Source organism: Ursus maritimus, unplaced genomic scaffold (assembly GCF_017311325.1).
Source record: "Ursus maritimus isolate PB19 unplaced genomic scaffold, ASM1731132v1 scaffold_2, whole genome shotgun sequence".
NCBI classification, from domain to species: Eukaryota; Metazoa; Chordata; class Mammalia; order Carnivora; family Ursidae; genus Ursus; species Ursus maritimus.
In genome coordinates, this window is record NW_024424452.1 from 101,260,941 (window position 1) to 101,285,856 (window position 24,916).

Below are 24,916 nucleotides of genomic sequence, written 5' to 3' on the forward strand. Positions count from 1 at the left end.
AGTGCGTGCTTAAGTGGGGGGAGGGGCAGAGAGAGGGGGAAAGAGAGAATCCCAAGCAGACTCCACACTCAGCACCAAGCCCTCCACACTCAGCACACGGGGCCCAACCCCAGGACCCTGAGACCAGGACCTGAGCTGAAACAAAGAGTGGAGCACTCAACCCACTGAGCCACCCAGGTGCCCCCATCCATTCTTTTTTTTAATGTATTTCTTGACAGATTTTGTGCGGTAGTTCTTGAAATGCTCATTGAGTGCCTACTGTGTGCTGTCCCTGTGCTTGAGAGTAACGGTGCAGAGCTGCCCTGTGATAGATCATAAGAAATAGGAGTTTCTTCCTGGGCTTGACTCTGCTCTGTGCTACATGCTAGGTGTGTGGCCTTGGGCAGTTTCGTTCATCTTTTTGAGTCTTAGTTTTCCCATCTGTAAAATGGGACAAGAGCACAAATCTCCCATAAACGTTGTGAGGATTCAACCAGCTGATAGGTGCACAGGGTTGGCACGCACACAAGTGTCTGAATAACTCTTGGTCACCTTCTTCTTAGGGACTGCACACCCCATAGGGTTACGCACGCCTTTCCCTCGTCTCTGCCAAACCCATAGAAAGAATTGCCCTGGCCCAGGAACCCACATCTTGGCACAGTGTTCTTAGTCCCCACACGGGCCTTTGGGAACCAGGCTTTAAAAATATATGTGTATACTTTCTGATCCTGTCTGTGTTCCATGCCAAGCCCTCAGCTAAAGCCATGGAGCAGCTCATAAGGTGACATTTGCCAGGATAAATAGGCACTGGCAGCCACAGAAGTGACGACACTTCTGTGGGACAGAGCTCAGGCCCCTGGCATGGAGGCTTGCCATTTGTCCCCTCTTGCCACCAGCATGGAAGCCGAATACGTGATGCTGATCATGAGCGACCCTACCAGCAGCAGCAGCCTCCTACAAGCTCCCCCAGGGATAGGAGAGGGGAGGAGGGGACAGGAGAGGAGAGGTGCCTGGGTCAGGGTGTGGAGCTGGTTCTCAGCAAAGGTGCCGCCTGGCTCTCTGCCCGCCCTCCCCAGCGCCCCCTCGGCCGACAAGACAGAGCAGCCCCCTGCCAGCCGGCCTGAGTATATTCCTGGGGGGAAGAAGTGCCTCTGAAGGGATGCAGAAATGTTCCCTTTGGCAGCAAAAAGCACCTCATGTTCCTGCTCAGTCTGTGGGTCAGGAAGGGACCAAGAGGGCAGACTGACCAGGGGAGGACCGCAGAGGGTTTTGGGATGGGCGGAAAAGGGAAGTAGCCTGAGAGTCAGGAATCTTGGGGTTTCTCCACTGCTTTGTCATCATCTCTCTGGAGGCCCCTGACTCTCCATACGTTGCCTTTCAGGGAGGCCTTGGGGGATTTGATGCCATTCAGTGACTTTGGATCCCAAAGTCAAAGGTAAACCACAGGACAGGGACATGTCCTCTTCATTTTAGTGTTCTCAGGGCCTACTGAGACCTGGGATAGAGTATGTGTTTGATAAGGTTTACTGGATGGATTGATAGAAGGATGGAGAAACTTCTTTGAGTTCTTCATGCTCAGAAGCTCTTCGTCTTTCGGATGTTATTTTCACCCTGGAAAGGAGATGGGATAAATTCTGTTTGCTTTTTGCTGTTGTAGAGTCTTCTCATCTGTCCATGTTAAAATTCTGCCTGGAAACCAAAGTTGAATAAAATGACCCCTGATCATTTAGGATTCCGAGGGCGGTGGCCATACCCGTACAGTCTTCCTCACTGAGGGTCGCACTGTTGCCCAGAGCTCGGTCCGTGCTTCAGAAAATGACTGCACATGTCCTCCACCTCTCCACCGGCCACCTCATTTTTAGGGGCTCTATCTGCATGATCCCCCCTGGACCCCATAGAGCAACTCCAGACATTCCCAGTCAGTGCTTGGGGCTCAGGGAGTGTGATATGCTGGAGCTGGCTCGTACCAGCTTCCCAGAACCAACTGGTAGCATCTCTTCCTAAGCCTGCGGTCAGTGACCTCATGTTGGCAGCTTAGAAGAGCTGTGGAGGAGGATTTACACCGCAGAAACTGGCAAACGCTCCAAGGCAGGGGGTCCCCACCTGCGAGGGCCAGTTGTTCTACGTTTACCAATGTATCACTGAAGATGCGGTTTGGGGCAGACATTCCAGTTGACCTCAACCACGGAAACCTTGCCTGGGAGCTCTGCTCTGAGAAGCAAGGCCTCCCAGAAATGAAGGCAGAAGAAGCAGTTCCTCAGGGGGTACCCCCTTCCAGGGTCAAGAGACATCAGGCGGTTCAAGGGCATGTGTCCAGGGTGACCAGCATGGCCTAGGGAGCAGTGTCTTGGGGACATGGTCATCTCCACTCCCTGATACCCTCAGCTCTCAGCAGAAAGTTCTCCACTCACCGAGCTTCTCTGTTCTCCTTCCAGACCCAGAGTCCCAGAGAAAGAGGACAGTGCAGAATGTCCTGGATCTTCGACAGAACCTGGAAGAGACCATGTCCAGTCTGCGAGGGTCGCAGGTGACTCACAGGTAGGTCTAAGCTGCAGAGGGGGCCACACCCTCCATTGTTCTTTCTCTCTCCCACTCTGGAGAACAGGGCTTCAGAGCCCCATGGGCCACTGCTGCAGGGAGAGGAGAATTGGCCATCTCGGCAAAAGAGGCTTGGCTTTGCCTGGGATCTGCTGGCGCTTGAGCATGAGATTTCATTTTAAGCAATTGAGTTTGAAAAGCACTAGAGTGGGGGATGGGAAGTAGAAGCCACCCCATGACTCAGGGTGTGACCTTCCGTGTCCACTTTCCCTCCTTAGACGCCAGTCTCCTCCTTTCTTACAGATGCTATCCTTCTCCTGTCCTGAAGTTGCTGTTAGAGGATTCTAGAATTGTGCCCATCCCGACAGCTAGCATCTTTTCCCTCTTCTGTCAGCTAGGTGTCCTCTTGCCTCTTCAGCCAGTGACATGTCACCCAGATCCACGCCATGGGGGTGTGCCCCTACACCCCACCCTGCAGAGACCTTGCAGCCTCCAGCGGTGTGGGGCATTCCGCCCTCCCATGGCACCTCTCCCTGGAGCAGCACACTGGCCACGGCCTCTGCCATGACTCAGAATTTCCCCCACCGGCTCCTCGGGCTGCCCAAATGAGCTCATCCTGTCAGCTCCAAGGGGGACAGAGGGCCAGGCAGGGGGTAGAAGGAGAGGGAGCAGACAGCCAGGATTGGGAAATCATGGGGGGTGTGGAGCAGGAAGGCTGAGAGCAATTAGGTGGCCTGTCCAGTTGGACTAGAGATCGGTTCCTCCCCATCTCCTGGGGTTGGAAAATGAGAGCAAAGTTGGGACAGAAGGACAATAGGATAGGGGCTTTGCCGAGCCCAAGTGTGTGACCAAGTGATAGCCAGACCAAACTGATATACCTCCAGTGACAGAGAACTCACTAACTGTCAGTCATTTCCATGCACCGTGGGATTGCCATGACCAGAAAGTGGAACAGAAATCAGGCTTCATAGCCTTCACCCATCGGCTCTAGTTGTTCTTCTGCTTAAGAACAGCCCTCCTCCTCCTTCTGCTACTCTGCCTAGCCCTGTCCTGTTCTCCGTATTGGACACTCTCAGCCCTTTGCTCCCAAATAGCTGAGCTATTTTCAAGGCTGAATCAAAGCCTCTGCTCTGTGGGGTTAGCAGGACCCAGACTACTGAAAGGGGTGTGGTCAAGGACATCTGAGGGAAAGAGTGCATGGGGGGAGGCTCCTGGAGGCCCTGGCCCCCTTACATCTGTCCCTACCTTCCGTCCCTTACAGCCCTGAGCAGGACCCAGTGAGACAGGGGCTGGACTCAGCTGGGCTCACCAGTTCGGGGACTGAGTAGATGAAATCTTGAACATTCTCCTTCCCCTATCCACAGAATTTGTTGGAACAGCTCTCAGCACCAAAGCACACGCCAGCTCCATGCCAAAGAAGGCAGAAAGTGCTTAGTTGCTAAGGGGGTCACACCCCAAATGACTCACCCACAGGAGCAGGGGAGAAGCAGCAGCTCCCGTGTCCTGGTGCTGCTGACTCCGAGCAGCCGGCCAGTGAAGCAGGACAGCCTGAGCCCTGTTTGCTTTCTGTCCGGGCTGGAGAAGAGGGAGGCCGAAAACCTTTTGCATAAAGTTGGCTGGTTGGAGGGGGAGAGCCTCAGACCTCTGGCTTCTGTCTCCCTTTATGGAAAAGGAACCAAGAGCCCTGGGCTGGTTTTGCTGTTTACTGTGGCCCCAGAGCCACTTCCTCTCTTAGCCTTTGGTTTATATTACTCCTGTTCCACACTCTGATAGCCAAAACAACGATTCCCTGAGTTTTTAGGGCTCTTTTACTTTTTAAAGTGCTTTCCATCCATCAGCCCTTCCCTCAGCCCTGGGAGTAGGCAGGATATTGTCATATCCTCTGTGTTAGAGAAGCAGCAGCTGAGGCTGGGGAGAGGGGGTCCCTTGCCAGAGTCACACAGGCTGAGGAGGGTGGGTTCTGTATCCTGCAAGCTTCGAACCCATGCCAGGCACGGTGCTAGGCACCAAACCCCAGAACAAACACAGACTTTACCCTTGATGGGGAGCTTCCTGTCCGGTGAGCGGTTCCAGCCAGGTTAGTTTCACTCTGGAACTTAGAGGCTAACGCTGGATTCAATTCCTTTTTCAGAAAGCTTTCATTTTTGTCCTGCTTCCTCTATTTCTACTGGCTCGTTTCCCCAGCAAGGAGAGCGTCTGGGTCAGGGGGCTGGGGCTGGAGAGGAAATGAAAGTCTCCCTCTGCTCCAGGCTCACCACTCTCCCCACCCCAGAGAGAGAGAGAGAGAGAGAGAGAGAGGGGCAAGATTGAAGGGCCGGAAGCAGGACTGGAAGGCAAGAACCAACGTTTTAAGCTAGAATCCTCCCCCGCTGACTTAGAGATGTCTGGAGATGTGTTGGGGGGGATAAAAAAGAGCAGCAGAACCGAGGAAGAGGCCCTTTTAGTGCAGAGAGCTAAACGGGAGTAGGCCAGGAATAGAACGCAGGGATCTGGGTGCTCCACACAGCCCACACTGCGTGCTAATTTTGTTGCCGCAGTGTAGACTGACGACGGAAACGGGCTGTCCTGGAGCTCTCCAGCATCCTGTCACCATGGCCACCATCATCCTTTCCTTTCCTGTCCTCATCTCATTGTCACGGTCAGCTTGTTTTTATTAAACGCTTACTGCGAGCGGCCCTGGACGGAGTCCGATGACGAGAACTTCCCTGCTCTTCCACTCAGCACATCCGTCGCGGCTCTGCTCCTCATGGACTGGTTCTTGTACCTGGACCCAAGAACATGCCAGGCCCTGCGCAAAGTGCTGACATGCAGTGGTGATCGAGGCAGAGAGTGTCGCACGGGCCCTTGGTCTCCTTCAGGGAACTTCCGTTCGCTCCGAGGTCCACAGTAATTAGAAATAACACAGTGTGGGACGAAGCACACGCCCAACACCAAAGGAGGGTCCAGAGGGGAGAAGCTGGATGTGCACCAGGTCAGGAAGCCCCCCAGAGGGTCAGAGGCAGCAGTCAGAAATAGCCCTGCCCAGCCAGAGCGTCCCCAGCGTGTCCACAGGACTTCTGGATGGACCCCCTGCGTGCTCAGGTTCCAGGGTCTTTTGGCTTCTTCACTGCTGTTGATCGAAAAAAATCAACCCTTGGGGGCACCTGGGTGGCTCAGTCGGTTAGGCGTCTGCCTTCAGCTCAGGTCATGATCTTGGGGTCCTGGGATGGAGCCCCGCGTCTGGGGAGCCTGCTTCTCCCTCTGTCTCTGCCCCTCCCCTCTGCTTGTGCGTTCTCGCTCACTCTCTCTGTTGCTCTATCTCAAATAAATAAAATCCTTATTTAAAAAATCAACCCTTGTTTTCTCAGGGTTGGTAGAGACAGTTGGGGAGGATTTTCTTTTTTTCAAGGCGCGTGGCCAAAGGATAGAAAACTCAATGTCCCACTCATACCTTTACCCCCAACGTGACGAAGGAATAGACGTGCTCACAGAGTGAGGATTCCTCTGCTTGCGTAACGCCTGTGCGGCCGCGGGTTGCCTTAGCCACCCACCTTCCAGGCCGGTGGATCCTATTTCAGGTATTCACCCCTGCTTGGCTTTAGTTAGGCCGAGCCACCGAGACCCCACCCATGGTTGATGGGGGCCGGCAGCGCTGCTGGGCTGAGTGAATGATCAGTCTCTGAGCCCGCATCCAGGCCACCTCTCCAGACAGACCCCAACTAGCCTTTCTCTCGGCAGCCACATACAGAGGGACCCTGGGGAGAAAGGCATCTCCTTCTCCAGCTCCCAGGCCCCCTCCGTGTCAGGTCACCCAGCACAAACCTGGGCATGCTTTCCTGGCCTGGCCTAGCAGGGCCTGAGGCGTGGGGCCCTGCACATCCTGTCTTCACCCTCTTGTCCATTTCTCCGTGTTCTCGCCTCTTTCCAGTTAAGGCTGCTTCTGTTCTCTGGTGAGGTTCTGCAGCTTTCTCCTGACAGCTTAGACCTTTCGCTAGTCTTACTGGGAATCGGCCGCACGTCTCAGGTGCCCAAAGCTTTGCCTCTACTCTCTGTAACCCACTCCAGACTTTGCCATCTCTGGTTGGGGAATCAACTAGCTCTGAGCTCATTAATAGAAAAGAGGTGATAGGCACACCCTGAACAAATGAATGATCAAGGCCTTTGAAGCCCGGGTGACCAGTCTATCCCACTTCCTCCAAGAGATCTCATTGGACCTTTCCCATTTATTGAGCAGCTTGTGTATACCAGGCACTGCATTAGACATTTACCTATGTGATCCTTACAACTCTGTGGAGTAGCTAATATGCTATTATCCCCATTTTACAGACGAGGAAATGGAGGCTTAGCAGGATTGATTAGTTCACCTCCAGCTCACTTACAAATAAACGGTAGAAAATGATTAAAACCCCACTCATATTATATAATCTATGCGCTTAGGCAGTATATGGGATTGGTTCCCTCGCACTGACGGCCTCAGGTAACATGTACCAGGGGTGCCGTACACGGACAAGGCCTCCTGGAGGCGGTGGAGCCCACGCGGGCAGGTGCAGACAAGGTGGGAGGGGCTGGGAAGGGGGAAGGGTCGCTGGAGTGCCGTCGGCCGGCCGGGACAGGGCCCAGAGCGGCCCTGCCAGAATGAAAACCAGTGCCCTTCTGCCCTCTGCCCAGCTCCCTGGAGATGACGTGCTACGACAGTGACGACGCCAACCCTCGCAGCGTGTCCAGCCTCTCCAGCCGCTCGTCCCCCCTCTCCTGGCGCTATGGCCAGTCCAGCCCGCGGCTGCAGGCTGGGGACGCGCCCTCAGTGGGCGGGGGCTGCCGCTCGGAGGGGCCGCCCGCCTGGTACATGCACGGGGAACGGGCCCACTACTCGCACACCATGCCCATGCGCAGCCCCAGCAAGCTCAGCCACATCTCCCGCCTGGAGCTGGTCGAGTCCCTGGACTCGGACGAGGTGGACCTCAAGTCTGGCTACATGAGCGACAGCGACCTCATGGGCAAGACCATGACGGAGGACGACGACATCACTACCGGGTAAGGCCCCTTGCACCGCGGGGCAAGGGGGCGAGGGAGGGCAGGGGGAAGACCGGTGGAGCGGGATTCCTTCAGAGGGGAGTGGGACTCACGACAGGAGTTGGGGTTGCTGTGCGGTGACAAGAGACAGCTGGACGGGGCGTCTGGACGCTGGTTGTGTGGCTGCCCCTGAAATTTAATGTGGTATATTATGGGCTTTGCTGTGGTGGGTGGGGCCGCCATTGGAGGAGCTGATTGGTCAATGAAGGGACCGCCCTTCTATGGCATGCCCCGCCCTCCTCCCTGGTCTTTTGCCCTCAAAAGACTGGCTGGAAGGGCTCTGGGAAATGGGGTTAGTCCCAGTTCTGCTAATTCCGTGTGGGCCTTGGACAACCTCATCTATTATCCCCTTTGTAAAAAAGGATGAGAGTACTACCTCTGTCTACCTCCGAGCCTAATACGAAGAGAGAATGAAAACACTACTGAAACAGAAAAGTGATACTGGTGGCTCCTCTTCCCTCGCGGGGGTTCCTGGCCCCTCTGTCCCCTGCCTTCCCCCATGGCACTCAGTTTCCGCTGCTCTGGTTTCTTCTTCTGCAGACCTCCTACCAGTAATGCAACTTCCGAGCCCCTGTCCCCATCCGTTAAACCCTTCCTTCCTGTGCTTTGCCCCACAGGGACCCTCATCTTCTCTTTTCTGTCCCAGTTGGCAGGGTTGGGTTTGTGGAGCAACGTGGACATAGGTGACAGTCTGGGAAGTGAGGGAGAAGGTAGGAAGAAAGAGGTGTGGGGGGTGGGAGGGGTCCTGGCCCAACTGTTCCAAGCTGTGAGACTGAAGCGCTATAGTGGTTCTGGAACCTTCTCCAGGGCATCTTTCAGCTCACTGTTACTTCCTTTCTTCCTTCTTGGTTTGCTGGGACTTTCCAAGGGACCACACAAGTAGTGACAACACCCCTTTCCCCCTACCCCTCTCAGGGACTACCTCTTCCCAATTAAAACCCCAAGCTTCAAGAGAATGAAAAGTAGCCCCTCCTAAGAAAGGACTAAGAGCTGAGCTCCAGGCCATCCACTGTTCCCCACCCCTGGGGACAAACTTGGAGGGACTGGGCAGGGCCTGTCTGGAGCAAAACAACTGACTCATGAATGGGGTTGTTTACTGCCTCTAAAATCCCAGGGGCCGGCCCGACCTCACGCTCGGATCCGCTAGCCTGGAGCTGGGACCGGGGAAAAGCCATCCAGCTCCTCCTGTGCTCAGAGAGCTTTGCTGGTCAAAGGAGAGCCAACGAGTATGACGGGCTGCTCAGTCCAGCCCCTGTGCCAGGAAGCTGCTTCCCCGAGGAATCATCCGGTCCCTGCCCTCTGAGAGCTCCCAGTTGGATAGGGCAAAAGGAGGCACAAGCCCTGTGTGGCAAAGAGCTCTGAAAGTTCCCCATCTGTTGGCAGGACCTGAGGCCCAGCCCTCAGGGAGCTCCCAGACAGAGGGAGGTGAGAGCCAGCCCCCATGGTACACACAGTGGCCATAGCAGAAAATTTCCCAAACGTTGGAAGGCACAGGACTCCTGCCTTTGGAGAGATCCCAGTCTGAGGCAGGTGGCAGGACTTCCTAGCTGTGCGAGCTTGGGGAAGTTAGTTAACCTCTCCAGGCTTCAGTTTGTCTGTCTGCTAAATGCAGTAATAGAGCCTATCTCAGGATAATTATAAGGATTAAATAGATAAATACGTATAAAGTGCTTGGAATAATCCCTGGCTAATTGTAAATGCCCAATAAATGTTCACTTTCTTTTTCCTGTTATTGGTTATTATTATTGTTAGAATGCCATTCTGAAGGAGGAGAAGGACTCCTGCCCCCGAGGGTCCCAGACTTGCCCCCAGGGACTGTGCAGTCTCACCCGAGTGCCACTCAGAATCAGCACCTGGGACAGATGTAGCGGCAGCTGGCCAATCCTGGGAACATTGATTTTGGGGGTGTGGGGGTATGGAATGCTAGGCAGAAGGGAGCCAGGAACGATGCCCTTAATCCACCCTGTAGCACCCTTTCTTTATCCCTTTCCCTCTAGACAGGGTGTGTGCTCCTGAATCAGTTAAAAAAAAAAAAAAAAAGCAGACTTCACTGAGGCTGGCATGGATGAGAACATTCCCTTCCTGCATATCCACCGACTGACCGTAAACCCAGGGAAGCCTGCAGTTCCTAGGGGGAGGAAAGCGTTGGCATGGCAATATCCGTACAGTGGACCCGACTCTAAACGGCGATGCTGGTTTCCAAGATGATTTCATGTGTGTTGTTTATGGGCGGTCTGCAATTAGCAGGACCTCTTAACACCTGACAGTTTCAAGGTTTCTCCGTTGTTGACTTCCCTGCCAGGACTGGGAACACACCCACCCTTCCATGTGCTAAGGAAGTCAGAGCTGAAGGGAACCCACTTATAATCCCAGTCATTTTAATGTAAACAGTCACTCCTCAATTATATGTTTTCACGGTTAAGTGTTGTGCTTTATCGTCAGAGACTGGGCACCCTTGATTCCAGCAAGACAACATGCAGACCTGCGCGGCCCCTGCTCAGCCCCCTTCTTGGCCCTCCCATCCCCACTGTGGTTTCTGTCCAGGTTTTATAATTTAGAATATGTCCTGTTTCTAAGAAAATTGTTTTCCCTATTCATGAAATGGGTAGGGCTGTTCTCTGTAGGGGTGGCCTGTAGGGCTTCCCTTCTGACCCACACAGTGACACTTCCTTGACCCCTGTCAGCCACCGCCCATTGCCATTCACTCTCCTGCCACCCAGGAGCTCCCAGCAGGAGGCCTGCAGGAGAGCTGAAGCCTCTGCTTTCCCCCCTGGGCGACATGATCAACCACAGCCTTCCGTGGGAGCCGTGCAAGATGACAGCGATTTGGAGTGCTCTCGGTTATCCGTTATCCGCTGGGGGAGCAGCCCCTTGGGGGCTTTTCCCCAGGCCAGCATTCAGTCCCACATCCTCTCCGCTCCATCCAAACCCCAGGCCTTCCCTGGCTTGCCAGTCTGTGGGCGCTCAGGGAAGGCAAATTCTTCAAACGGAAGCTCAGCAAACGAGAATGAGGAAGGTGAATTTGCTGCCGAAAGAATCCTATTTTTAAAAATTACAGTTTTTACGAAGTTGTGGTAAAATACTATATACGGTTAGTACGTCAACCATTTTTTAGAGCGGAGCCCAGTGGCATGAAGCGCATTCACAGGGGTGTGTAACCAGGACCGCCATCCGTCTCCAGAACTTTGTCCATCTTCCCAAACTGAAACTCTGTCCCCATTGAACGCTAACTCGTCACTTCCCCTCCCCCCAGCCCCTGGCAACCACCACCCCTCTCAGTGACCCTGACTGCTCTAGGTGCCTCACATAGGTAGAATCGTGCAGTATGTGTCCTGCTGGGACTGGCTTGTTTCACCTGGCATAATGCCCTCAAGGGTCATTTCTGTGTAGCGCGTACCAGAATTTCCTTCCTTTTTAAGGCTGAATAATATTTTAATGTACGGATATACCACATTTTGTTTATGGTTGTTTCCACTTTTTGGCTTTTGTAAATAATCCTGCCTTTGATCATGGGTGAGCAAATATCTGTTCGAGCCCTTGCTTTCCATTCTCTGGGGCTATATGCCGGGTGGAATTTTCGGATCATGTAAGGTCACATGTGATCGCATATAGTTACTCTATTTTTAATTTTTCGAGGAACCTCTCTACTGTTTCCCGCAGGGCCATACCGTTTTACATTTCCACCAGCGGTGCATGAGGGGTACAATTTCCCCACCTCCTTGCCAACACAGAAAATTTTCTGATTGTTTGGGTTTTTAATAACAGCCAACCTAATGAGTGTGAAGTGGTTTCTCATTGTGGTTTTGATTTGTGTTTCCCTGACGAGTAGCAGTGTGGAACATCTTTTCATGTGTCTATTGGCCGTTTGTATTGTCTTCTTTGGAAAAATGTCTATTCAAGTCCTTTGCCCATTTTCCAATTGTGTCGTGTTGTCGTTGTTGAGTTGTAGGAGTTCTTTATATATTCTGGTTATTAATCTCTTCTCAGACACATGATTTGCAGATATTTTCTCCCGTCCTGTGGGGTGCCTTTCCATTCTGTTATTAGTGTCCTTTGAGCACAAAAGGTTTTCATTTCAATGAAAATGAAAGTCAGTGCCAAATCCAATGTCATGAACCTTTTCCCTTGTGTTTTCTTCTAAGAGTTTTATAGCTAATGGGTCTTTTTAAAAATATGGATTCCAAATCTCATTCCGGGCCTACCAAGGTAGATTGTCGGCTAGTCAGGAAGCCATATTTTTCTAAAGCTTCTCAGTGGTTTTGGACTAGTCTATCTTCCCATAAAGGACAAGAAGCTTCTTTATAGCACTCCTGACGGCTGCTCTTTCAGGTTTGCCTTGTGTAGATGGTGAGCTTATTCTGTTTCAAACTGAACAAAATTATGGGAAAGTTTCTAAATATTCACCTGAAATCTGCTTCCCTCCTGCCTGTTGATTCAAATGCTGCCGTCCAGGAAAAACAGAATAAGTATAAATCTCCATTCACATATTTCAGCATGTTCTTAATGATTGCTCACATGGTCTCTGCTCCAGACCAAAAAAAAGTGCCCAGCTTATTTCATTATTTTCTGGAATGACCCAGTTTTCCAGATCCTGATTATCCCGGTCACCCTCCCCTGGAAGCTCTCAAGTTGTCAGTGATCCTCTTAAAATTTGGCACCTAGACCAGTTACCGCCTGACACTAGTCCTGCCAGGGTAATCTCCAAAGCATGACACTACAGACAACTTCAAGTTGGCTGTGGACTGTCCTAGATGACAGTTTGCGAGACATTTTTACCTCTTGAAAAGAGAACAGGAATTTGTTTTTCTAAAAATAGGAAGGTCTGGAATTTAATCTAAGTAAGAAGATAAGTTCCACAGCCATCTGTCCTTCCCGTCCCTGGCACCCAGAGTTGGAGTGGGAGGGGAGTAAAGATGGGCTCCCGTGCAGAGGTAAATAGAGGCACTGGGCATAGGGAGCAGGTGTGCCCAGAGAGGAAGGAGGCCTTCCCTACTTGAACTTGGATTTCCCTCTCGATGTCTCCATTTCTGCCCACGTGAACAGCAGCTGGGCCGGGCTGTGTCGGAGCTGTGCGGCTGTAAGGAGCAGGAACCCCAGGCCGAGCGGGCAGCAGGGTACCACCATGTTGCACACCTCCAGTGGGCGCCATTCACATGGTATAGAGTTGTGTCATTGGCAGCCCTGGCAGGACTGCTGTCCAGCGACCTGTGCCAAAGGCCGCAGAGCCTTGGACAGAGCCAGCAGGCCCCATCTTGAAAGAGCACTGCCGGTGTGTGTCGGAGAGAAAGCGGGATTTCTTGGCGACTGTCTGCCATGCCCTGTGTCTCTCCTCAGGTGGTTTCCTGCTCCATGTGTGTGGCTGGATGTTCCAGGCTTCTTGTTCCCTCCTCGCCTCCCCTCCCTTCCCCAGCCTGTCCTCTTGAACTGTGCTTGGGGGCTCAGAACAGATGGGATTCGTTTCCTTCTTGGCTCTGAAGTGTCCTGACGTTGAAAAATGTCAACTAAAATAAACTGTAGGCCCCTGCCTTCTCCCAGGCTGGCTTTCTGCTTCCAGAGGCCGTGAGCCCAAGCCTTAAAGGGACACCTCCCAGCCTCGCGAAGCTGGCCTCAGCCTCTGTCTGCAGCCCCCCTCCCAAGAAGGAGCCTCATTTGTTGCTCTCCAGTTTGGCGGATACCTGACCGGTAAACCCCAAATGCCCAACCCAACCACCTTCAGTGACAAGAACTCTCTTGGAATGGGCACTGGGTTTGTAGGGTTTGTGCAAAGAGGAGAGAATCTTTTTCAATTTGAATGGATGATGTGGGTGGGGAGTCTTCTTCTCCCTTTATCTCCTGTTTCCTGGCAGTTCTTTAGGTATCCCACCTCTTGGGCAGCTGGCCCAGGCCTGGCTTTTGCCCTTGGAACACAAGGATTAGGGCAGAGGGCAGTAGGGGATCACTCAGGGGGAAAACCCAGCATTCAAGCTCAAGAAGGAACTCAGTTTCTGTCCTCAATTAAAGGGCTTCAAATCTAAAAGGGAGGTAGGATGCCTCCTGGGTCAGTGGTGAAAGAAGTGACGCGTAGTTGAAGGAGACAATGGTTGTTGCCATTTCGGGGATAACATCTATACAGGGTTGACCCACAGATTCTTACAGGCAGCCTTGGTTGATACTTCTCTGCGGTGCAGGGGAAGGAGCATCTGGAGCTCTGGAGTTCCACCTGAAGCTCCCCTCTAGCTTGCTGTGTGGCCCTGAGCAAGTCGCCTAGCCTCTCTGACTCTTAGTTTGTTCATTTGTAAAAAGGTAACCATTTTTGCCTTGTGAGGTTCAAGTGCAAAAGAACAAGTGGGAGTGCTTTGAAACGTCTGAAGAGCTGTCCGTTTGAAATATATTATTTGGATCTCAACTTAACGTTCTGTTCCTTTAGCTGATGGCCTGTTCATTAGGAGCTGTTAGAGTATCCAAATAAGATTTCTCCAGCTTGGCAGATGAGTTCACTGAATTTGGGCTTCAACTTCTTTTGTAAAGGATGTTCTTGTTTTGCTTTTCAACGCCATCTTGACATTCTTTTAGTCCTGTGGTCTGCAGATCAACCACCAGACCTCTGCGGACGGGCTTATCCACATGGGCTTAGCACCGTACCGGGGCGGTGGAGTGCAGTGGCGTAGAGGGAAGGCTTGCAGCTCCTGGGTCTGAGTCCTGGCTCTTCTCATTGGCTGTGTGGGTTGGGGTGAGCGCTTAGTCTTCCCCTGCGTCAGTTTCCTTAGTTGAAAACCATGGACAGTAATGGGACCTACTCTGGGAGACAGATGTGAGGATTAAATTAGTTAATATGTTTATGTATCATAAGTGTTTACAAATGCTAGGTCTTGCTTGTTAGCCCCTTGATGGCAGGCACTCACAAAGGGATGGGCCTAAGCCGTCACAGGCACATTCGAAATGATGATGCGGTATTTGGAAAAGTGCTTGTTAACCTTCATGCTTCAAAATCAGAAACATTCAAAAATGTTTCTGATCCTCGCTGGAGGCTGACAAACTAAGTGGCTTGCTGAGCAAGGTGGAGACGTTCTGACCCAGGGACACCTGCTCGCGCAATGCTCTCCGGTGGCAAGTGGCACCCATCTGTGAATGGGGGATCCGGGCCCCAGGTAGTTATGCAGGAGAGCTGAGCTGATTGCACGCATGATCACACAGTCGGACACGGCCCCTTTCCCAGCATGACCTGCTAATTGGCTGTCACCCGCGCTCAAACATACGTTTATTGTCTATGAGGAGTGTCTTGTGCTGAGGTCCCCAGAAGGAGACCTTGAGACAAGTGGTTTATTTGGGTGCAGGTGGTTTATTTGGGAGATGATTCTAGAAAGCACTGATGGGAAGCGGAAGTGAGTCAGGGAAGAGAAAGGAAGCCAGTGCAGGATATGTTTACAGGCAGGTTACTGCTGTGGGCGGCTGGCCCTTAGGGGTTTCTGGGGGATTACATGGAACACTCCTCAGAGCTGTGCCACGCAGTGGGCAAGGAGCCTGGATATTTACCTTTCAACTGCCAGTTATGGTGAGCTGCAGGCAACTCCAAGGGGCATTGCATCCTGGCTTTTCTGGCACACTCCACATAGGCTGAGAGAAATCCCTCAGGGTGAGAGGCACAGGTGCTCTGAGACACAGGTGCAGTAGTGTTTTGTTTTGTTTTTTTTTTAAGATTTTATTTATTTGACAGAGAGACAGAGAGCACAAGCTGGGGGAGCGGCAGGCAGAGGCAGAGGGAGAAGCAGGCTTTCCGCCCAGTGGGGAGCCAGAGGCAGGGCTCGATCCCAGGACCCCGGGATCATGACCTGAGCGGAAGGCTGCCTCTTAACCAACTGAGCCACCCAGGCGCCCCAGTGTTCTGTTAACATCCGCGGAACGGTGACTGCAGAGTGGGTGGGACACAAACGACATTGATTATAAAGAGGGAAGGTGAGAGGAAAGGAAAAGAAGGAGGGTGTGGAGTCTGATTCCTGGGTCAGGATGGAAGAAAAGTGTGGCTTCAGAGAGCTCCTGGCTCTTGAAACACCCCTTAATTCTTCAGACAGAATAGTGTTAGCACTGAACAGTCTGTGTGGGGTTAACTTGGATCACAGTGTCTGCTCAGACCCAGCAGGGTTGATGGAAGATTGGAGCGAGCCAGGTATTCCAGAGGGGCCGCTGGATGTGTGCTAGTTGCCATGACAACTGATGCAGCCTGAGGCGTGGCCCCTCCTCTGCTGTGTCCTAGTAACCTACAATTGAGCTGCTGGGGTTTTCACTGAGTTTGATGACATACAATTTGGTCGACAATCGGGATGGATAAGGGGTTGAGGAAGCTGCTGAGATGGGTTCGTCTTTCCCCCTGCAGCCCTGCCCACCTGCCTGTCCACTTGTCTCTCCTCTTTAATAGTCAGCTCCCTCCTCCTTTTCCCACCAACCTTATATTCTGTGATAAGCCAGCTGGGCTCAAGCAATGCCTGGAAATTCCATGCAATCTGATATTACAGAAAGAGCATAAGTCTGGAAGTGTGATAGGCCTGAGTTTGGATCTGAGCTCTGAGGCTTTGGGAAAGCTGTGAGTCCAGTCTAGTGGGAATAGTTATGTGGGAATAGGATTCCTAGAAGGATGTTATGGAATATGTTGCATTAATATACTAGGTATGCAGCAGTAAATGTTACCTTCCTCCCTTCTCTGCTTGGCTCCTAGAAAATTAAAGCAATAAAGGCCCTAAGGCCCAACTATAGAACAGAACTTTTCCACCGGGGTGGTGATACACAGTTGCCCACTCATCTGCTACATCCCCTCCTTCCAGGCAGCCTTCTCTAATCCATCCCATTGCACTGTGATTGCTCTCTGACTCTGGATTCTTGGAACTTGTGCATGTAACTTATACTGCAGTAACTTGTGCTTTTTAAATTCTCTAACGATTACATAGCGTGTATGGTTTACAAGACACTAATATCTTGTTATTTCATTTAATCTCAACTCTGAGTTAGCTATTCTTTCCCCCAATTTGCAAGTGAGGAAGTTGGAACTTGGCTTGCCAGGGTCACATAACTTAAAAATGGCCGCCCCAAGCAAAACCCAGGCCTTCTGGCTCCCATGTCCTGTGCTCTTTTTGGTAAACCCACTGTCTCGCTGGTATACCATGAAGCCTTTTCCCTCCGTGTGCAGCCCATGTGCTCCCTAAGCCTGGGAGAATTTCTGGGGCAGGGATCACATGCCTTCCATTGGAATAGGAGCCTCCCGAGGACAGAGACCCTATTTTCTGTTTTTTTCCTCAGGTCATGCTATTGACTGGCCAGTGAATCATCGTTAGAGAACCCCATGTGGGATGCCCCTATGTGACCTCTCTATCTTCCAGGATAGCATCTTCTTTGGAGAGCCACAAAGTAGCCACAGCGAGGAGCTCAGGACCACAGGCAGAAGGAGCAGCCCAAGCCTCTGTGAATACAAGTCCTTGTTGACTCTGGCTCAAAGGCTGTCCCAGTATGTCCATGAGGGGCCAGCTCTGGCCTCTGGGCTATCAAATGTCTCTGGCCAGCCGGCAAAAGACCATTCACTGCAGCTAAGAAAGGCCAGCAGGCTAGGCAGTCAGGCTTACCCACTGAGCTTCCATGGGGGTGCCCTAAAGAGTCTGCAGGACTGGATTGTTCTTGCCTGTATGTTGGGGCGATGATGGGCCAAGCGCAGGCAGATGTATACGAGTCTGCATTTTGAAAAACAGGCGGAAAGAAAGAGTCAGGCCCAGAGAGATCCAAGGCGCATAGCTACAGAAGAGACAGATCAGCAGTCACTGGCTGTGCAAGACAGGGTCGTGGGGAGACAAGGTAGGAGAGGCCGATGCTGGGGCACGTGCCGTAGATCGCCAGAGCCAGCGCGGCGCGTTCGTGATGTGCACGCCAAGGAGGGGAGTGAGAGACAGACAGACACTGTGTGAGACCCATCCGAACACGTGTGTGAGGCGGCTGGGTACAAAGAGGCTGTGTGTTGTGCACTAATGCTAGTGGGGGGGGGTGCAAGGCTGCCGATGGCAGTGGGGTGTTTAGCAACCGGACGGGCACAGAGGGTGTCTGGGAGGTGGAAGGAATCTTCCAGAGAGGAGTGGATGACCCTGCGCTCAACTGGGGGCCTGATCCAGAGCAGGGCAAGCCATTCTCACCAGCCTGCCCTTTCTGCTCCCCTTGGCCAGCTGGTATTAAAAGGGGTCTGTCCTGTGCCCTGTCCCTTCTTTCGTGGATGGCATCTGAAGCTGAAGAGACAGGGGCACGTCTCCAGCCTCGATCCTTCCTCTTTTCCTGACTGCCCACTCTCTTCCAGGCCTGCTTCTCCTTGGTCACCTTTCTCAGTGTCTCGGCCATCCTTCACTTCAGTGTCTGGCTTCTGTCTTGGCTCCTGTGGGTTTTGACAAGGGGCCATTCAGGAATGACACCGTCTACATGTACCCGGCCATGTAGCCGGGCTCGTGGCCGGGCTGGGGTGGTAGGACTTCTAGCAGTACGGGCTCCCAGGGCTGCTGACATTCTGCCGAGTGTTAATGGAAGAGGAGGGACGGAGCTTATCATCTGCCTGTCGCCATCCCTTTCTGAGCCAGCTGCCCCATGCCCTTGCTGGAGTGAACCTTCCTCAGAGGATCCCTGTTTTCTGGATGTAGCCGAAGCAAAAAGCTCCTTGTGTGAGGCTCCTAGCTAAGAGATCCTGCCCTTCCCAGCTCTGAGCAGGTGCCCCTGAAGTCTGGGAGACAGCGGCTATATGGGCTCTTAGGTCTCCATCGGTCCCTGTGGTTAGTTTTCTGTTCTTCGGAGGCAGGTTGGCAACGTCAATGGACCATTCTGGAATCCAGATGACTTGGACTTAATTGTCATGTCTGCCACTCACCACCTGCATGACTTTGGATAAGTTGCTTAGCCTCTTTGTGCTTCATCTCATTGTCTGAAAGATGATAATATCCACTTTGTGGTATTTATTCATATATTTAATAAATATTAGTAGAGCACCTACTATATAAGACATTTGGGGGTACAGCGAGAGGACAAAAATAGACATTATTCTTAAAATCATATATAAAAATGGTGACAGACAAATAAATAATTAGTAGATTATATGGCGCTGTGTGCCATGAGGAAAATAAAGCAGGGTAAGGGGCAGAGAGTGACGGGGAGGGGGCTCTTTGAGTTCCGGAGGTCAGGGAAGGCTTCTCTGGCAAACTAAGCACAAACGAGCATATGCAAAGGCCCTGAGGCAAGAATGGGCACATGCTCAAGGAACTGCAAGGAGGTCAGAGTGGCTGATGCAGCATAAACAAGGGGGAGAGTAGTCAGAAATGAGATCAGAAGGTAGCCAGGGGCCAGGTAATAAAGGGTCTTATATATCAGGGTGAGGACTTTGGCTTTTCTTATAGCCAAACCCAGAAGTTTTCAGGGAGAGGAGTGATGAGGTCTGACATGTTTATTAAAGGGCCTTGCCTGGCTACTATGAGAAGAATAGCCACAGGGAAACCAGGGACAATGGAAAGGAAGGTACTAGAATTATCTAGGCAAGAGAAGGTGATGGCTTGGACCAGGGAGAGGGGCGTGGCTGGGGACATGGTGAGAAGGGCTTTGAGGATAAGAGGGATGGCACATTTACAGTGTCTTCTCAAATCGTATGAGATTTTATTCCTATTTCTGCCCAGAGATTAGAGCTCCAACTCAGTAATGGAGAACCTGGGGCAGTGGGTGGTCTGGTTGTTCTGAAGTGATTGCTTCTGGCCACGGATCTGAACTGGAGGGCTTATAGACGTGTGCAGACACACACACACACACACACACACACACACACACACACATGCACACATCTGCCCAGGGAGGCTGGCTGAGGGTCCGTAGGGTCCCGTTGGAGAGGCAGCTTCTGTCCTGTCCCCCATTCCCCCCATCGTCCTATCTGTCCTGTGTTCTCAGAACCACACAGTGACTCTGAGGTTTGGGACGATGGCAGGGGGATATTAAGCTAGGACTGCTGAAACAGTAGCTCACTGTATAAGATCTGGTGGGGTGCTTCCTCTCTGCTGCCTCTCCCAGCTGTGGGGTGGTGAGAAAGGCAGGTTTCCTCAGAGGTCATGTAAATATTTGCAGAGCAGTAACACAGCTGGGCGCGGGACCCACTCCTCTAGCTGGCTCATGTGCTGCTCCAGAGAATTCTCAGCTGGGTCAGTGCTGGACTTCGGGACACTCTGCTGTGTATCTGCTGACTCCAGTGACCCCGATCCAAACTCTCCCCCACCTACCCTCTGAACCTTTTGGTCTGAGCGTCAGGCTGGCCCAGGGGAGGGAGTTGGTAAGAAGTGTGAGCACTGGCCACTAGAAAGAACACTGCCTTGGGCATCAGGAAGCCCAGGTTCTATGGGAGAACCTCGAGGAAGTCATTTACTTTTCTGAGCCCTACTTTCCTCCTTTGTGAAAAGAAGGGACTTGAAACAGAGGAGCTGTACGTATGTTTTCGGCTTTGACATTCTGGATTATCTGACCACGTAAAGTGGATCTGTCCCAGGCTACCTGGCATATCCTCCAGGAAGGGCCTGGAAGTTGGTGAGGGAAGGTACAGCCTTAGTAGGTCAAGAGCAGAGAGAAGCTCACCAGGGTAATGCACAAGGAGCTCTTGAAAACTCAGGCCTCCTGAGAAGACAAGAAATCCGTGGGATAAAATCCATTTCTTTTCTTTCCTTTTCTTTTCTTTTCTTTTCTTTCTTTCTTTCAAGGTTTTATTTATTCATTTGATAGAGAGAGAGAGAGAACCAAGCAGGGGGGAGGGGCAGAGGGAGAAGCAGACTCCCCACTGAGCAGGGAGCCCCATGCAGGCTCGATCCCAGGACCCCTGGATCATGACCGAAGCTGAAGGCAGACACTTAACTGACTGAGCCACTCAGGTGACCCAGTAAAATTCGTTTCTAATAGAGGATGACCCCTAGCCTGGGACTATTGCCATCATGGCTTCCATACTTGTGGCCAAACTACTTGAGGCCACTCTCGTAACCTTTAATGTTCTAAAGCAAGCACAGTCACCACCTGCCTCAGCTTAGGGCATCAGGTTGTTGGTAAATAAAATCAGAGTCGTGAAAGTGCTACCACGGAGACTGGCAATGATTTTTATAGATGGTTCTATCAAGGTCCCAACGGATGATTTCCCCAGGAGTGACCGGGGTCATTGGGGGATCTGGAAGTATGTTTGAAACGCTGGCATTAGAGATGTGGCCGGGTCATTCTCCATGGAGAGCATAGGGGTCCCACCTCATTGCAGCCACAGGGTTCCTTCACCAGGGTCCTCCCCCACGTCCTTTCCCCTGTCCTTGCATTCTGGTTTAATTCTCTCTCTTTCTTATCCCCTCTCTTTACATGGTAAAGTCCTCTTTGTTCTCCCTCTGCCAAGATGCTGCCAGCCCAGCCTGGCCAGGACGTGGAGGGGTCTCAGGGCTCAGCTTGCCCCCATGGACCCCAGAGGAGCTTCTCTGACTGGCCCAGACTTGTGGAGGGGCAGGGCCTTTCCCAGCTAAGAAAGTAAATATCTTCATTGTTGATGGGAAATTGGGGAAATGAGGGTAGGTCAAGGGACAGAGTGGTGGATGCTTACCCTGGGACCCTAGTTTTCTCAAGGGTCTCATTTCTGGGGCTCACTAGGGAATCAGGTGTATAGTCAGGCCCAACAGAGGACACTGGAACTCGGACCACATGGACCTTCCTGGCAAGTCTTCTCTTTTTTGTGCCTCACTCTCACCAACCCCATTAACCTTTGAGATTATGGTCAAGGACACAACCTTGTCCTTGAGCCTCCCACTATCTATCTCTGGATGTTACTGTTGGAAATGGAACCTCGGTCTGGAGGACCTTGGGCCTGAATTAGGGTAACTCCAGAGATCCTTTGAGGTGTGTGTGGAGTGGGTGGAGGGGTTGTGGGGAGGGTATCACCCCTCACAGGAATCAGGCTGAAAGACGTCATGTGTATTAATCTGGGCTCTACCCTCTGCTTTAAACATTTCCTGGCCTTTCTGTGCCTCAGTTTCCCCCTTGTAAAGAGCCACTCTTACGGCGCTGGCACGGGAGACAAATGAGATCATGGCTCCCAAGGGTTCTTTGAAGAGAAGCTCCTCTTTGAGGAGCACAGGGGAGGCCTATTTAAGATAGATGGGCCTTTTTCCTCTCTCCTTCTTTGGCTGGGTTTTCTTTCTGGAAAAGTGCCTGACTCTCAGCTCCGTATCAGCAGGTGTCTTCCCCCTCCACCACATGCTTCAGCTGTCCCCCACTTCTTCTGCCCCAGGCTACAACTGTGCAGCCTGGGACCCAGAAAGAAGAGCTCAGAGTCACCCACTGCATGCCCCCCGCCCCCCATTGTAGTCAAGGCAGCAAGGCCACCACGCCCCCCAACTCTGCCCCACCCCCATGATGGGCAGGGTCAGGGCCTCTTCAAACGCATAGCGGAATCTGCAGACAGGGGAGGTTGTGTTTTACTGTCTTCACAGAAGCCCCCAGACAGCACTTCTCTTCAGTGATGCTGTCCAATTACCCAAAGTGCTTTGACCTGTTGGCCATTGTAGTCAAGGCAGCAAGGCCACCACGCCCCCCAACTCTGCCCCACCCCCATGATGGGCAGGGTCAGGGCCTCTTCAAACGCATAGCGGAGTCTGCAGACAGGGGAGGTTGTGTTTTACTGTCTTCACAGAAGCCCCCAGACAGCACTTCTCTTCAGTGATGCTGTCCAATTACCCAAAGTGCTTTGACCTGTTGGCTGAAAATAGCAGGTGCTAATTTGCATGCTATTTCTTTAAGTCTCTGGGCCCCTGCTGCTTCCCCTGTAAAACCCCCCTGGAACCTTCCCCAGGCAGAAAGGTAAGTAGGAGGTAGACACAGCCATGCAACCCACCTTCTGTGTCCACAAGGAAAGAGGAACATGTAGAGGGAAACCTCAGATTTACTGGGTTCTAGCAGTTCGGTTCTCAGACCCAAGGAGGAGGGGGTTTAGAGATCCTTTAGCCCCAGTCCCCTTGGGTGGGGGTGGGAGGACAAGGACAAAATTCAGGAGCTGAGAGCTCCTCCCCTGTGCCCAGCTGCTGGCTGAGAGTTGCTTTCTTTACTGCCTGCTCCCTGGTCCCTGCTGTGGGGAGGGTGGGGGTTGGGGATGGAGGGGTGCAGTGCAGGCCGAGGGGGAGGGCCAAAAGGAGGATGGGCAGGCTGCCTTGTGTGAAGAAGAGGGATAGGGCCACATGGGCTCTGCAGGGCTGTGAAGGAATGTTCTGGGACAGCTCAGTCCCTGCTTTCAAAGACGCCTGCCCCTCCTAAGTAAAGCTGCCTGCCCCTCCAAGTAAAGCCGCTGTGCCTCACCTCCTTCAGTCTCCCCTCCCTCCAGGCTCTGCCCAGAAAGCCACAAAGGAGGAAACCTTATGGAAAATGCACAGCTAGATCTGGGGGAAAACATCCCCTGCTGGTGACATTCCTCTGGCTCAGACAAAGTCCTTTTACTCAGGATCCTGGCTGAGGCTAAAGAGAATCCCTTATGGTGCGTGTCACCATAAGCTGTTCCCCAGATGACCCAGGCCAGCCCCAACACAGCTGCGAAGGCAGATTCTCCCTAGAAAACTGATGAAGCTCACCCTCCAGTTGGGGTGGTGGTGAGGCTGGGCTGGCTGCGGACATGACCAGGACAGAAGAACTAAGATAGGGGTTTGGTCTAGGGCCTGAGATGGGTGAAAATGCTGGAGAAAACCACCTGCCTTGCTCCTGTTCCCCTCAAAGCTGGTCTGCGTAGGACCTGGTGCACCTTTCCTAAGTCCTACCATGCAAAACACTCAGCATAGAGTAAAGGGAATAAAAATCTACTCCCCGCACCCCCACTAGGGGGGAGCCGGAGGGACTGGTGGTAGGATCACTGCAGCTCTTTACTCCCCTTTGATCTCCAAGCATATATGGAAAACTTGACCACAGTATGCAATCTCAGAAACAGACCCCTCTCCAACTCAGACTGCTCAGGGATCCAGAGACAGAATTGCCTCTGTAAGGTGTCCCACCCTCTAAGAATGGTGGTTCCCCCCTCTAGAGGTGCAGCCCCAGGTCAGTGGCACTGGGCAATCAGAGGACCAGAGCCAGATGGGCTCATAGGGAGAAGGGCCATCCCTAGCACTCAAAGCACCATCCAGGCCTCCTTAAAGGCTGGGGAGCGGGGAGGAGCTCAGGAGTATGAATCTCTTCTGCCTTAACTTTTGTAAAAACCAGCCCAGAAAGCTCAAGGTGCCGAGGTGACAGCCTAGGAGGACATATAGGGTCTCTGTGTGCAGCCCGATCGCCCCCAAGCTGCCCAACACCAGAGAGAGCAGCTGCTCAGTGGTGCACTGGTGCACTGGTCAGTACTGTGGGGGGCTTTTACAAAGATCACTGTGGTTGTTTTTGTTGCTTCAAGAAATTGCAGATACCATTGCCCCGTTTCTAAAACATGGTCTCCCAGTTTGGCCAGATCACATTGGGGTGGGTGCCCAACCTTGCACAGTCAGCCCCTTCCAGAAGCATGGAGAGCAGCCTGGGGGAAGCAGTGGTGAGGGCATCTGTGTAGCTCCCCGTCTTTGAACGGGAGAGTTCCGTGCTCAGGAAGACCCTGAGGGGAACTCAAGCCCTGCTACTGGATCCCACTTCTTTTTCTTCCTACTTTACAACTAAAATCCTCCCTCCTTGAGATCGTTTTTCTTCTTAGTCAGCTGAAAATGCCTCCTGGATGAAAGCACAGACCCTTACGTGGTGTGAACTGTTCTTTCTCTCTGGCAGTCTTCCCCCAACATGCACACCTTTCACCTAATCTATTTCCCTAAGCTGGAAAAAACATGAAGTTTCCCCTCCCCACCCCAGGTCTCTGAGCCAGCCCCTGGTAATTTGTGCCGGTGGTCTGACCTTCATCCCCCACCAAGCTCCTTGTTTTAGGTGATGTACTGATCCCCTGCTCTTATTCGGACTAATTTTTAGAGCCTGGAAAGGGGCCAGGAGGAGACTGGGAAGAAGCCCTGCCAGGGGAAGGTTCAGCCTAGGCTTCCCCGACCCGTGCCCACCGGTACACACCGGTTCGTTCCCTGGCTTGCTGCCCACACCCTCTTCTGCCTCCGTAGCGAGAGTAAGAGTGCCCAAGGGACCGCAGCTGGCAGCCTGGGGGTTAACTCCGGAGCAGCCCAGGTGGAGGTCGAGGCCCCCAGCCCACTCCTGCACCTCCCGGGCTTCCGAGGCCACCGGAAGGCTGCGGCTGCGGTGGCTCTTTGTCTACCTGCTCTGGGCGTTAAAGAGCCCGCTCGCAGCCTGCATCTCCGGGGCTTGGGACAGAAGTCAGCGGCGGCGAAATGGGGCTCTGTCGCTTTAAGTA

The 24,916-nt window shown here is 52.6% G+C and overlaps 1 protein-coding gene and 1 long non-coding RNA gene across 5 annotated transcripts in view; one reads left to right on the forward strand and one right to left on the reverse strand.

The window, feature by feature from the left end:
• NAV1 (neuron navigator 1) overlaps positions 1–24,916 on the forward strand; it is a 246,049-nt gene that overhangs the window by 145,175 nt on the left and 75,958 nt on the right. For all 4 annotated transcript variants that reach the window (XM_040636446.1, XM_040636447.1, XM_040636448.1 and 1 more), the window contains exons 5-6: positions 2,415–2,517; positions 7,165–7,530. In XM_040636446.1, coding sequence (XP_040492380.1) covers positions 2,415–2,517; positions 7,165–7,530 — 469 coding nt within the window. The remainder of the gene's footprint in view (positions 1–2,414; positions 2,518–7,164; positions 7,531–24,916) is intronic.
• LOC121104047 lies at positions 1,488–4,320 on the reverse strand. Its single transcript, XR_005836426.1, has 3 exons — positions 3,985–4,320; positions 2,391–2,470; positions 1,488–1,590 (listed from the first exon to the last, which is right to left on the reverse strand). It is a non-coding gene; the product is annotated as an uncharacterized LOC121104047 (long non-coding RNA).